Raw genomic sequence first — 14,507 nt, 5'->3', positions numbered from 1 at the left:
AGATTTCCTGAAATATGTGTTAACCACTTAGGCTAAATAATGATTACTTTGCTACTGCAAAGAAAGTGAATACTTAACATCAATGGGTGAGCATTCGCTAGAGGTTAAAGCAGGTGACTATGGCCCAGGGCCCCTGGATTCTCTCCGTGGCCCTGCTACTGACTTATTGTTGGACCAAGCATGAGTCATTTGCTCCCTCTGTGCCTCAGTTTACCTATCAGTAAACTAAGTCTCGCAATAGTGTTATGAGGCTTTACCAATTAATCTAAAGCTGTCAGGCTTGCTGCTGTTGCCAGAAACTTTGCTTATACAGAGAACAGATTTGTTGGAAGCAAGAAGCAGAATTTGTTGTTAATCATTTCCCATCACCGCTCCCTCCTGTCAAGGATTATTTACACAATTGTCATGTAAACCACTGTTATTTGTGGCTAAAATAACTTTTTTTTTTCCAAGTGACCTGTAAAGCGGAAGGTAAATGTAAATGCCAAGCAAATTCTTGTATCAGTCTTCTCTTCAGGGCAGAAACTGGCCTTACCAAACCGTGAGGAGCCCAAACATCTGCAATCGAGTATTGCAGTTCTGTCAATCCCATCACCAGGTTTTTTCTGCTTTGACAGCAGGATGGTAACCTGAGAGCAACAGTTTAAAAGTGCTGTTCCTATAACAACAGGTAATAGGATTAGATTTGAAAGACAGGTTGAAGGACTCACAAGGAATCTAATAGTGGAGTCTATAAGATAACAACTAGGAACTCTTTCATAAGGGTCTGCTCCAGTTCCCAGTCAATAGTAAAACTACCAGTCACTCCAGTGGAAATAGAATTGGGCCTTTCAGTGTCCATCTTGTGCGAGGATTCAAATATTTCTATGTCAAAGGATAGAAAGCTACAGGGCCAAATACTGGTCCCAGCTCTAGCCCCTTTCCACCATTCCGGGAATGCAAAGGGGTCAAAGCTCCCCTAGTAAAGCAGCTAAGGATCCCTCCAATATGAAGGATTGCTTTGGTGGGTAGATTGCTGATGTACCTGACTCTACATCATCCCCTTCAAAACTTTACCACAGCGATTCATAGATTCCAAGACCAGAAGGGAACATTGTGATCACTCAAGGGTACATGTACCCTTGAGGGTACACAGAGGTCTTCCAGGGGGTACATCAACTCATCTAGAGATTTGCCTAGTTTTACAACAGGCTCCATAAAAAGCACTAGCGAAGTCAGGACAAACTAAAATTTCATACAGACAATGACTTGTTTCTACTGCTCTCTATACTATCCACTGAAATGTAAGTACAATATTTATATTCCAATTGATTTCTTTTATAATTATATCGTAAACATAAGAAAGTAAGTGATTTTTTTCAGTAATAGTGTGCTGTGACACTTTTGTATTTTTAAGTCTGATTTTGTAAGCAAGTAGGTTTTAAGTGAGGTGAAACTTGGGGGTATGTAAGACAAATCATAAGAATGGCCAGGCTGGGTCAGACCAAAGGTCCATCTAGCCCAGTATCCTGTCTTCCAACAGTGGCCGATCCCAGGTGCATCAGAGGGAAAGAACAGAACAGGGAATCACCAAGTGATCCATCCCCTGTCACCCATTCCCTGCTTCTGGCAAACAGGGGCTAGGGACACCGTCCCTGCCCATCCCGGCTAATAGCCATTGATGGACCTATCCTCCAGGAATTTATCTAGTTCTTTATCAGACTTCTGAAAGGGGTACAGTAGTCTGGAAAGTTTGAGAGCTACTAATGTAGTCTGTCCTCCTGCATAGTACAGGCCATCCTCAAAATAATTCCTAGGGCATATCAGTTACAAAAACATCCAATCTTGATTTCAAAATTAGCAGTGATGGAGAATCCACCATGACCCTTGGTAAATTGTTCCAATGGTTAGTTACCCTCATTGTTAAAAATGTACACCTTATATCCTGTGTGAATTTGTCTAGCTTATGCCTCGAGCCACTGCATCATGTTATACCCTTCCCTGCTAGATTGAAATCTCTTGAGTAAATATTTGTTTCCCATGCAGATACTTGGACTGTGATCAAGTCACCTCTCACCTTCTCTTTGTTATGCTGCATGGAGTAAGGTCTTTGAGTATATCTTAGTTGTATGTATGGTGGGGGAAATAGCTGGATTTTGTTGTGCTCTGACCATCCCTGGCTGATGTAATGGCTCTAGGAGGCTGTTTATAATCTGTTTGGCTGCTCTAAATTATGCCAGGAGTTGAATAAATCCATAGCCACCCTGGAGATCAGAGGGATGCAAAAGTAGCGTGCAGCCTTCTTTTCCCACTCACCACCTGCTGTACACCAAGCAAAGCTCTGAACAATCTATTAAAACCACCTTTGATCAGCATCTCTTGAAAAAAGGATAATCCCTAAAACAAACCATCCCCTTTCCTAACCCACCCACCCACCAACCCTCTGCCAGGCAAATATTGTTCTGTAAAGACTCTTCTCCTTCCACTATCATTGTGAAAGGCGATTGGGTCTGCCAGATGCCCTGAAAGCCAACAAGCTCAGGCTCTGTGGGACCCCAGGGAAATGAACCTCAGCTTCTGAAAGATCCACTCCTGCCAGTCTTATTCAAGGAAGTAGGCTTTAGTCACACAAACAGTCCCATGATGGACACGAGGAAGGGTGGACAGCTCTTAAACATATGGGCATTGTCACTTGTGCCGTAGCTAGGGCAGCAAAGAGTGGACAACGCTGGACACGTCACCTTAGAAATGTTTCACATCTCTTCTCATTACTGCTCCCCACACAGCCTCCAACAAAGGTGGATAGAAAGTTTCTCTGAGAAATGAGATTATCTTCTCCAGTTTTCAAATGAGCCGTCAACATACTTTTAAACTGTCAATGGTATTTCAGTCTGAAACAACAGACATCTGCACAATGTAAACAGGAACATTATTACACTCTTTACCAAAGAGTCAAGAAATGTGTGCCAATAATTTGATTCCGGAAGATTCAATTAATGCTAAAAACAAACTAAAAATGTAATTGTCAGGGATCCCCAGGATCAGTGCTCTGGGCCCAGCTTTAAAACGGTCTCTGGGAGGAGCCTGTCAGTGGGCCAGACCCCCTCTTCCTCCTGAGTAAGCCACGTAGCTTCACTGCCTCCTTAGACTGGCCCTCTGGGACCTTCTGCATTCCTGCTTCACATCCTGAGCTCTGAGTCCCCCTGAGACAGACCCCTGAGGGAGACTGGTACAATCTGAGGGAGCAATGCACTTGGACCAGTATCTGCAGTGACACTCAGCCAGCACTGTCAGACAGTAGGGTTTATTAGCTGACTACAACACAGTATAAGCAGTCCTTGGTTAGCCTACAGAAATGAAGGTTACAGCAGAGTCCATTCTGGTTAGCCCCGAGAGCCCAAAGCTCTGTCCCTCTGCTCCGTCACTTAGTCTGACCTGCTCTGTCAGATTCTCAGTTCCCCCGCCCCGCCGCCCCGACTCCTCCAGCAGCCAACACTTAACTCCCACCTCACACACTCAGGCATTTGTTCCAGAGCTGGAAAAATGCTGCTTGGCTCCCTCCACAGTGGTGGCGCAATCCATAGTCTCGGTTGCCAGGTTTGAGTGTCCCGGTGGCTGAATTTGCCATTGTCTTCACGGATTCTCCAATGATATGGGGATTCAGGCCCACTTAGTCCCAGACAGTGAAGTGCCGCTCACACCTGTGTCCTAGCCTGCCCTGAGAGCAAACAGATCCTTTTCACCCACTAGGTAACCATGCTACATATAGGGGAAACTGAGGCACACAGCAGCTCCTCAAAATATCTCAGAAAATTCCCACTTTGTCACATTAATACAATTAGAATTTTTTGCAAGACCAGTGGAGGCATTTGTGGAGCCACTCTGCACAGCAGCCAATGGTTAAAAATGAGATGTTTTGTCCTGTTTTAGGCCCTAATCTTTCAATGAATCCATCCCTTTGTAGATTGTATACTCTTCAGAGCAGAGAAGGACCCCGTTTTCTCTTTGTCTGTTAAGTGGCATGCACCTGTATAGTGCTATGTAATCATCAGTCATTGTCTTTGAAGGCTGTGTGGAGAGCTCTTCTCTTGCCTCGGAGCGCTGCTCTCAGGGTCTGTCTACACTGCAGTTGGCCGTATGTCTGCAGCTCAGGTAGGCATCCCCGCCCTAGCTTTAGCCTAGCAACACAGCTAAACACAGCAGTGAAGATGTGGCGGTACAGGCTTCAACACAGCTAAACAAGCCCACTGGAACCCTGGGTGCTTATTTGGATTAAGAGCCTATGCTGGAGTCCATGCTGCGGCACCTTCCCTGCTCATTATCTGCGCTGGCTCGGTTAAAGCTAGGTGGGGTCTGCGTATCTGAGCTGGAATCAAACCTCTGAGGGTACTGCAGGCATCCCTTCCTTGCCAACTGATTAAAACTGATTCCACACAATTTCATGTCAATTTATTTTAATATTAATGAAGCCCTTGGTTACTGTCCAAAGCTAAACTCTGGGCTGTAGAATTTTGCTGTAGAACACACTAAGACTATTGTTCCAGGCTGAGAGAGGGATAAGAGGAAAGACAGTGACTTACCATTTCATTCTCCTCTCCCTTGCTGAGCAATGCATGGTGACTCCTGGCAAACTTTTCCCCCATGAAATGGTGTTTGCTCTGGAGTCCTCTAAAACACCTTCAGGACAGATCTTCAGGGTTAGTGTCACTTCCTTGAACTGAAGTGATTAATTACCTTCCATGCTAAGGAACTCCTAAGTGCACACCTTGCTTATGACACGACCAGTATTCTGAGAAGACAGCTCCTCTCCATCTGTAGGGTTTGTTTTCAGGTGTATATGTCCCTCCTGTCGTCTCTTTGCTGTTTTTGTTAACTGAAGTTGCTGCTTGGAAGGAGACGTCCCACATACAAAGCCGGCTCAGGGTGGTGGAGGAAGAAAAAAGTTAGATCTGCTGAGTGTCTGCCATGACTTGACTTCCAATCACAGCTCCAGTTCTGCAGCAAGTACTGCTGGCAGGGAGCCTTAAGGGGAGGGCAAAAGGAGAATACTTCACCTTGAAAGATTATGGGATTTATTTGGGCTAGGGAGTGTGCCTGAGAGAGAAAAGCAGGCATCATTATTCTTCTATTACATACTTAGCAACCTGTTGAAACTAAGGGCTCAATCTTGATTACATGCTATTCAGTGGGAGAACCAGGACTGGGCCCTAACATTCCAAATCATGGCCCTCCTCTGTGCAGGTGGACCCAGAGTCTCACCATACCAGTCAGCACGCAGGGTTGGGGCCCATATCGGGTTATCAGGGTTGTCATTATTTATTATTATGAATGCCAAAAGTGTTTCAGGTCTTACAGTGTGAAGCACTGGATGAAGCAGAAACTAGATGAAGCACTGGGCCCTGATCCTGCCACTGGGGACCCTGGAGTCCGGAGGGGCCCCACTGACTTCAGTGCTGCTCATGGGTGGATCTGACTGCAGCACTGGGGCCAAGCCGACGAAGCAGGCACGGGGGCAACACAGCAATTTGCCCCCTCCTTTCCCTTTGTCTCTTGGATGGTTTTAATTGTCAGACTTGCCTCTTCTTGCCCTTCCTTTGCCTTTTGACTTGCCCAACATTTCTTCTCAGTCATCTCGGTAACTCTCACTCATTTTAATTATTTGTCCTGACCAGTGGTTTTTGGGTTTTTTTGGTTCTTTCCCTCTTCCTTGTTTTTATGTTTGTTTTAACAAGCAAAGGATCGGACACTGTGGTGATGACTACAGCATGGAAATAGAAGGAAATAGAGATAGGAACTGAGCCACAGAAAAACAAGCAAACACAACTCCTCTAATTATTGTAATATGGCTGAAACACTATGTAAGAATCAAGAGTTTCCCAAGATATTTTATACTCACTAGTATTTTATTCTCATCTGAGATGGGCCCAGGAGAACCCCAAATCCAAATATCCCCAGCACTGGGCAAGTTCTGGCCCAATGTCACACTTCCTGAAGTGACCATGACCAGAAGATTCAGAGGAAGAAAAAGAGGAGAGGTGAAGAGACGGAGGCCAGTCCACACGGAAAATTATCTGATGCTACCTGTGACAGATGGCAATTTCCTGCAATATGCTTGAAAAAAAAACTTATTGAATTAAGTTTGTGTCTCTAGTGTCTTTTTGTATTAAATGCAAAGGTTATTTATTATTGGGAGCCAGGATTGTATGCAACCGCTCTAAGGGACAGATGGGATGTGAACCCTGGGAAGTGTTATGATGTTCAAAGGACTGCATTGACCAATGAGTCAGAAGAGTGGACTTTTGGGACAAACACTGTCAAGTGGTTTTCTTGGAAATCTCCAGAGGGAGGCGAATGCAAATTTCCATCTCCAGTTATGCAAAAACTCAGCTTTTTGAAGTTATGCCCTGAGGAGCGAACCACTGTGTGCTGATTACCTGTTCCTGGCATCTGAAGATCAAAGGCGCAAGCTGTATAAAGGAAAGATGGAACTATTCATGGATGTGCTGTTCTGAGCATAGGATGTTATGAACTTGTAAAGATAGAAAAATCCCCTGTGTGGGTTTGAAGGACTGACACCTACTGAGCCTTTGTTGGATGATCTCTGGTAAGCTTATCAGCATGCATCTAGGTTCTTGTATGGTTTCTAACGTTTTCTCTGTAATGCTTTTGTCTTGAGAACAAATGTACTTCCTTAAAAATTGCTGCATGGTAACATTCGAGTGCAGCTTGTTAAGCTGTTCATAGCCTCTGGCGGGAATGCAATGCACGGATGCTAGCATTTTAGGCAGTATGTCTTGGATGTCCCAGTGTAGACTGTTCAGCCTGGAAATACCCCAGTCAGGAGGGGGAGAGAGATCCATGTCTCTGCCCAAGAAAGGTGATGTTTGGGGAGCTGGAAGCCTGAGAGTGGGTACCCTTGGCAGCCCACAGAATGGGAATACAGGTGCAGTCCCCCTGAACTGTTATACTGCCACCAATGTCTGCCAGGGTCAGATGCAGCGAACGGGCACAGGATGCAATGTAAATGCAAATGGAGGCTCTGGCAAAACTGCATAGTATTCAAACCCTTGTCAGAAACAATGGTTAAAATCTGGGTGTAGTGGGGCCATGCTACCAGGGCTTCACCGGGCAAGGCTACCCGAGAGGGAATGGGACTTCGGAAAAGATTTTACAGCTCCAAACTGTTATCTTTTCTGACTGATTTCCATGGGCTGGAGAGGGAACCATAGGCACCTCCAACACACCACATTCCATCCCACCTATGGTGTTGCCAGCTGTCATGATATGTGGTGTTTCTCTTTATCCCAGAAGTCAAGTTGTTACCTGAGAATCTCAACTTTCATTTTCTATCCCTCATGTCTGCAGAGGAAATTGAACAGGTGTCTTCTAATGACTCTAAAACCAGGAGACAAAATATATGAACCTCCAGTGCATCATTTTAAAGTCTCAAGATTTTTAAAGACAATCTCGTGACTTGTGAGACCTGCTTGTGATTTTTTTTAAAGGTTGGGATTGGCAAAATGATCACCCATCCTTCCCCTGCCTGCCCAGTCTCTGCTGCTATTCCCAGCACAGACCCCTGGACTCCAGGGTCAGGGGAAAGGGCAAGGGTGAAGCAGAGGTGGCTGAGTCACCCTTCTGTGTGGCAAGGGGAGCATAATGCATGCAGAGGGTCCTAACCACGCAGGGCTCTAAGGGACAATTATGGGTCCATGTAGCTATTCCGCTTTCTCGGCCCAATCCAACTCTGATTAAAGTCAATGGAAAGACTCTTGTTCCAGTGAACGGTTCCAGAGTAGCAGCCGTGTTAGTCTGTATCCGCAAAAAGAACAGGAGGACTTGTGGCACCTTAGAGACTGACCAATTTATTTGAGCATAAGCTTTCGTGAGCTACAGCTCACTTCATAAGAGTCTGTGGTATGGAGGGTTCTTTCTCTACACTGAAAATAATGAAAAAGCAGTTTAAAAGAAACTAAACATTTATGCTTTATTATATTTTTGGCAACTTGATATCCTTGTATTAATAGCCCAACCCAATATGTAACTCAAAGGGCCCCTGAAGTTGATGGAATTTTTCCATTAACTTCAGTGGGCTTCAGATCAGATTCATCAGGAGCAAACTTTTTTCTGGGTTTGCTGGATTGTCTTTTAGTTTGACGCCCTCTACTGTTAAATGTCACTATTACATCCGATGAAGTGAGCTGTAGCTCACGAAAGCTTATGCTCAAATAAATTGGTTAGTCTCTAAGGTGCCACAAGTCCTCCTGTTCTTTTTGCGGATACAGACTAACACGGCTGCTACTCTGAAACCTATTACATGTTGGTGGTCAATCTGCACATTTAAAAGTCCCTCCATGATAATGTTTTCCACAGTATGCATTTGATGAAGTTACTGTTACTCTGAAACTTGTCATGATAATGTTGTGTTTTCTCATCCATTTCTTCATTGAATAGAGCATACAAAACCAACATGCACAAATATCAAAAGGTAAGGGTTAAATCAAAACATCTATAAAGCAAAGGTAAAACTAAACAATTACAAGGCCAGATTTAATAGAAACAAATCTAAAACAGACGACAGCAAGGGTGAAATAAAAAAGGAACCATTACGCTCTGTCACAGTTCAGGACTAAAGCACTTGTATTTCTCCTCCGTGGTCCAGCAAGGGCACGCACTCTAGACATTTCAGGCCTGAGTTCTTTTGGGTGGAGTCATGTGTGTCTCTCTCTTCTGACCAGGGTATTTCCAGGCTGAACAGTTCCCGGCCTACACAGTGTTAGTCCACAGTAAGGTATAAAGCAGTACAGAGAAAACGTATTAAAACCAATAAAAGAACCTACATGCATGCTAGTAAGCTTACCAGAGATCATCCCCCAACCCCCAAGGGCTCTGGTTGGTGATTAATCCTTCAAACACCACGCAGGGACTTTTGCTCTGGTGACAAGTTCATAACACCTTCAGCTCAGAACTAGCACACAATCCAATGGGCTCCAGTACTTCCAGCTCTTCTCTTCTAAGCGTTGTTGGGACCCTCCATGAAGCAGTGATCCTGTCCATTTGCTGGACCAGAAAGACTGCCCTGAATTCATTTTAATGCAGTCTTTTTTCTATCAAGTCCTTTCTTTGTCTGTTGGTCCCTGGAGAATCCAGTTTGAACCACTATATGTGAGCCTCCCTCCAGCTGATGGTAACTCTCTGGAGGTGTTACAGCCTGTGGTGAATTTGCCCACCTGCTCCCCATTGTTCTTAGTTCAGTGGTTTCCCTCTTCCATGGAATTACATACAATCCCTGGCCTACAGTGATACATAAACTTAATTCAATAAGGTTTGTCCAAGATTTTGTCATGTGTTCTTCTAATCACTCTGGTAACTTAAGCTCTGATCCTTCAAAGATTTTACACATCTATTCAACTTTATACACTGTGTGTCATCCCACTGACTTCAATAGTGTGTCTCATAGTGTGTAGAGTTAATGTGTGTCAATACTGCAAAGCTTTATAATCTTGTTGGTCTTTGCTTGTATCTAGTCCTCCTTTCCTCTACCTAAACTTTTTGGGGCTTTAAATGTGTTTCAATTAAGCATGTGCATAATTCAGTATGGTCATTAAAGATTCCAGAGGACTTTTTGCAAGGTATGGCATAGTACTGGTTGAAAACTTTCAAAGAAAAGTTGATTTTTGTGAAAAAATGGGACTTAATTGGAAAAAAGGGTTTTTTTTTCAGCAAAACTTATCTGAAAAAGTTTGAAACAAAATATTTAACCCCCCCAGATAGGTCTAAAATTTACATAACCACTATTTCCAAATGAAAATGTATTTTCCCCACTTTCTCTCATTTCTTTACTTTACTTTTTAACACTGAAAACACAGGAGAAAAGAAAGTTAGGGAACAGAAGGAAAACACATCTTTTCTCTTATTTAATATTTTCCAAAGGAAAAGTAAGAAAGAAGGAAAAAAAGGGGGGGAATATAATCTTATACTTTTAAACTTTTTCCTCCTGAAAAAGTGTGAAAATAGTTTCAAAAACGAGAGAGAGCTTTATTTTTCCCCACTTTTTTAAAAAAAATTCCCTGCCCCCTATTCCACGCTTCCAGTAGAAAAAAGGAGGGGAAAGTAAAAAAAGTGAGGGAATTGGAAAAAAAAATCCCACATTCAAAATGTAATTTTTAAAAATGAAATTTTTTTTCATTAAATGATTTCCCCCCCTGTTTTTTGACAAAAACAGGAAAAAATGAAAACCATTTTTTTTTGCAAAAAGTCTCTAAAAATCACAACCAAGCTAAGTGGCGTTGTAGACACATTCTCAATTCTGCAGACAACGTAGATGGGGTAACATCTTTTACTGGATCAGTTTCTGTTGGTGAAGTTAGTCCAATAAAAGCTATTGCATGACCCACTTTGTCTCGCTAATACCCTGGGACTGACCTGGCTACACGTACACTGCTTGCAAAATTCTTCATTAGGTAATTACATTGTTCGGCCTTCCATTCTCCAGCAGATGCAGTAACCATGCAATTTTCAGCTTCACTTCTTGTCCTAAGCCCTGATCCACTGAAAAGTTGTGCACAAGCTTTTGAAGCATGGTGTGACTAAACTCACTGACTGATAGGCTTTGGCACTTGGCATCTCAGTGTGAGGGCTGCCACTTCACTTCACGTTTGTGGGCCAGACAAGCCCCCTCATCCCCCCGTCACCCCCTCAGGAGGCTGATGGGTTCCAAAACCTGCTTAGGGGCCTGTGGAATGTTGGCACGTGATAATGCAGCTGCTGTGCATTGCCGCGGAGCAAGCCTGTTGCATCAGCCTGTCACAACCCAATGGCCTCAGCCCAGCATCATGTCACCGCAGCATGATGCAAAAACTACCCACCCCAAGTGTTCAAGAATCAGGCATTTACGAGCCTGGCTTCAAAATCAGGAGCTCTTTTTATTTGCTGTTTGTTTATTGTGAGACGTCAGAGTGCGCGAGAGACCCACTGTCCTGCTTTTCTCCTCCCCCACAGGGCTGAAAATGGCCCCCTCTGTACACAGCGAGAGCCACCTGTGGCACTCTGTACCTCAAAGCAGCACCTTGGAACCCCCATATTTGCCAATGTCCCGTAATTATGATATATTTCATACAAAGCATGCCATGTAAGATAGCATATGAAAGGTCATGATCTGATGAAACCCATTGTTCTGTCAAAATATGTGTATCAATAGTGTGTATCAAGTTTTGACATTTTCCTGTATGATTGTTTCTGAAATATGCTGTAAATTTACTAGTGACATACACAGCAGGGGGATCGCTCAACCCTGTGACGCAGCAAAGCCCACCAGGCCATGTCTGACCTCGTATTTTCCAGACACATGGACTGAGGGTATAAAATAGGGGACAGTGGCATCCTCCCTGGGCCTTTCTCCTCCCCTTACCTATGCTGCAAATAACAAGCACTCTGGGAAGCCAAGGAGGTGAAGTGAGCAGATCAGTCCCAGGCTCAAAGGGAAAGGCCTTTTGGCTAAGATCAAACTCACTGAACATTAAATCCCACCAAATGAGGGTAGACCCATCCCCACCATCGTATCCACTCACTATACTCTGCACCTGAACATAGCCGTTATGTGGATAACTTACCCCCATAGCTCAATGTCTGTATTCTGACCGGTTAAACTTTTACCCCCAGTCGGGGAGATGGCAGATTATTATGTAATCCTTACTCCACCAGCTCCTAAATCGAATTTCGCACCCCTTGATAATCTGTACCTTATCCCCTGACAACCAGAAACTTCTATGCTTGAACTCTGTACTGTTTTTTATTTCAACATTATCTTAATAAAATTATTAAATCTGTTCTTATCAGTTTAATCTCTTTTTATGAACACTTGCAACACCTGCACTGAAGATGGATTCTCCGGCTGCTATTTTTGAAAAAATCAATGCTGCTTTGAAGGTGTATTCTGCCGCTGCTACCTTGGCAGGAAATCCTCTCTCTGCTCCTGAGACATCCCCAGCTGCACCATGTACCACCACCACCACCATCCGATGGTCCAGGGACATCTACATCGAACACACCACCACCACTGCTGCCGCTGCTCCACAGAAGGTCTCTCGGACAATGACTACAAAGAAGGTCCTAGGTGCCTCCAGGACATTACAGACCAGCAGCACGAAGGGGAAGATCAGTGGCTGCTCGAAGGACCCCCTCCGAGATGCTGTTCCAGTAAGATCCTGCATCCTGAGGCCAGCCTGTCGGGACATCACAACCAGAAGGAACATCCCCCCCGCTCCCCAGCAGCACCAGCCGCCGAGGGTATGCCCCCCCGCCTTACAGCAGCTGCCGACCGAGAGCCCCCCCGCTCTCCAGCAACACCAGCCGCCATTGGAGAGCCCCCCCACTCTGCAGCTGCAAGATGCTCTCAGGCGACCACCTCCCACCCCCACAGCTGCGCAGGTCCCTGACGCTGGTGGTGCTCTCGCTGCTCTACACACCATCAAGAGAGGAATCTCCATAGACGGGACCAGCATCTCTCCAGAGGCCACCCAGAGGGTCACCTGCGCCTCGCCGGATGCCTGCCCAGCCTCTGAAACCACCCAGAGAGACCCCAGGTCCCTGCCGGATGCCCGCCCAGCCGGACCTCTCGATCCCACCCGCCCACACCAGGATGAACCAGCTAGCGATGCCGCTGATGCTGCTGGAACCCGCCCCCCCCCCCCCCGCTGCAAGGTAATGAGGACACCATCTACCTGCAGTACCCCCTCGCTGTGGACGTGCTCATCTGCCCCATCTGCTCTCCGCCCTGAAGCTTCCACCTCCTCGGCGGCATCGCCAGGCACCTGAAGAGATGCCACAGCAAGCGGGTCGCCTTCAGCTGTGCCCTCTGCAGCCTGCCCTTCGAGATGCAGAAGCAATGCAAGACGCACCGAGTCGCCTGCAGGAAACGCCTCAAGGGAACAACACAGTCTCCTGCCCCAGCTCCCAGCCCTCCTGCTGCGCACCGACCCGCTGCTCCTGAGCCTCAACAAAGAAAAGCGATCGTGGAAGCTGCCGCCAAGAAGCCTGTCCCCATTGCCAGACCAGCGCAACGGGGTGCTGCGATCAAGAACGTACCTGCTGCCTCGGGGAACATCACCCAGGTCCTCGCCAGCAGGAGGCCCGTCTCACCCTCCCATGTCGCCAAGCAAATCATAGAATCATAGAATATCAGAGTTGGAAGGGACCTCAGGAGATCATCTAGTCCAACCCCCTGCTCAAAGCAGGACCAATCCCCAGCTAAATTGTCCCAGCCAGGGCTTTGTCAAGCCGGACCTTAAAAACTTCTAAGGAAGGAGATTCCACCACCTCCCTCGGTAACGCATTCCAGTGCTTCACCACCCTCCTAGTGAAAAAGTTTTTCCTAATATCCAACCTAAACCTCCCCCACTGCAACTTCATAGAATCATAGAATATCAGGGTTGGAAGGGACCCCTGAAGGTCATCTAGTCCAACCCCCTGCTCAAAGCAGGACCAATTCCCAGTTAAATCATCCCAGCCAGGGCTTTGTCAAGCCTGACCTTAAAAACCTCTAAGGAAGGAGATTCTACCACCTCCCTAGGTAACGCATTCCAGTGTTTCACCACTGAGACCATTACTCCTTGTTCTGTCATCTGCTACCACTGAGAATAGTCTAGATCCATCCTCTTTGGAACCCCCTTTCAGGTAGTTGAAAGCAGCTATCAAATCCCCCCTCATTCTTCTCTTCCGCAGACTAAACAATCCCAGCTCCCTCAGCCTCTCCTCATAACTCATGTGTTCCAGTCCCCTGATCATTTTTGTTGCCCTCTGCTGGACGCTTTCCAATTTTTCCACATCCTTCTTGTAGTGTGGGGCCCAAAACTGGACACAGTACTCCAGATGAGGCCTCACCAATGTTGAATAGAGGGGAATGATCACGTCCCTCGATCTGCTGGCAATGCCCCTACTTATACATCCCAAAATGCCATTGGCCTTCTTGGCAACAAGGGCACACTGCTGACTCATATCCAGCTTCTCGTCCAAATCTCCAGACTGAGACGACTCGGTACTACCTTGCCACCTGCCCAGCATGTCCCCATCCCCAGAAGGATCAGCGGCCCGCCGCGCAGAGCTGCTCGAGATCCTGTTGCCGGAAGAGCCAGCGCCGCCCCTCAGACCGCCCTGCGAATTCCAACCGCCGGAGGAACCAGAGCCGCTCCTCAGACCGCCCTGCGAGCTCCAGCAGCCAGAGGAGCAAGTGCCAAGCCTCAGACCGCCCTGCGAGCTCCAGACGTTACTGGAGGAACCCAACCCCGCAGCCACAGCAAAGCACCGGGCCCTCATCGCCAGATGGCCCAGCATGGCCCCCGAGTCCATTCTGCGGGACGCTGCCTACGGGAGATCTCACGCTCCAGCAGCAACCGCCCAGGCAGCAGCCACTCCTAGAAGGACCGGCGGTGTCCCAGCAACCCCTGAGCCGGACCGCGTCTCTCTGACCACTAGCAACACCAGCATCCCGCCAGAGATCCCACCCCAGCACCCAACCAAAGGGAATCCTG

The 14,507-nt window shown here is 46.5% G+C and overlaps 1 protein-coding gene across 1 annotated transcript in view; it reads right to left on the bottom strand.

Annotated features, from left to right (window-relative positions):
* The window catches only part of LOC125643199 (putative cation-transporting ATPase 13A4), a 73,992-nt gene extending 69,028 nt beyond the window's left edge, over positions 1-4,964 (bottom strand). Inside the window, exon 1 of the mRNA XM_048865481.2 lies at positions 4,560-4,964. Coding sequence (XP_048721438.2) covers positions 4,560-4,622 — 63 coding nt within the window. The 5' untranslated portion in view covers positions 4,623-4,964. The remainder of the gene's footprint in view (positions 1-4,559) is intronic.
* Between the last annotated feature and the right edge of the window lie 9,543 nt (positions 4,965-14,507).

Source organism: Caretta caretta, chromosome 9 (genome assembly GCF_965140235.1).
Source record: "Caretta caretta isolate rCarCar2 chromosome 9, rCarCar1.hap1, whole genome shotgun sequence".
Lineage (NCBI taxonomy): Eukaryota > Metazoa > Chordata > Testudines > Cheloniidae > Caretta > Caretta caretta.
Note: the sequence above shows the minus strand (reverse complement) of the source record. Positions and strands in the feature narration are given on the sequence as shown.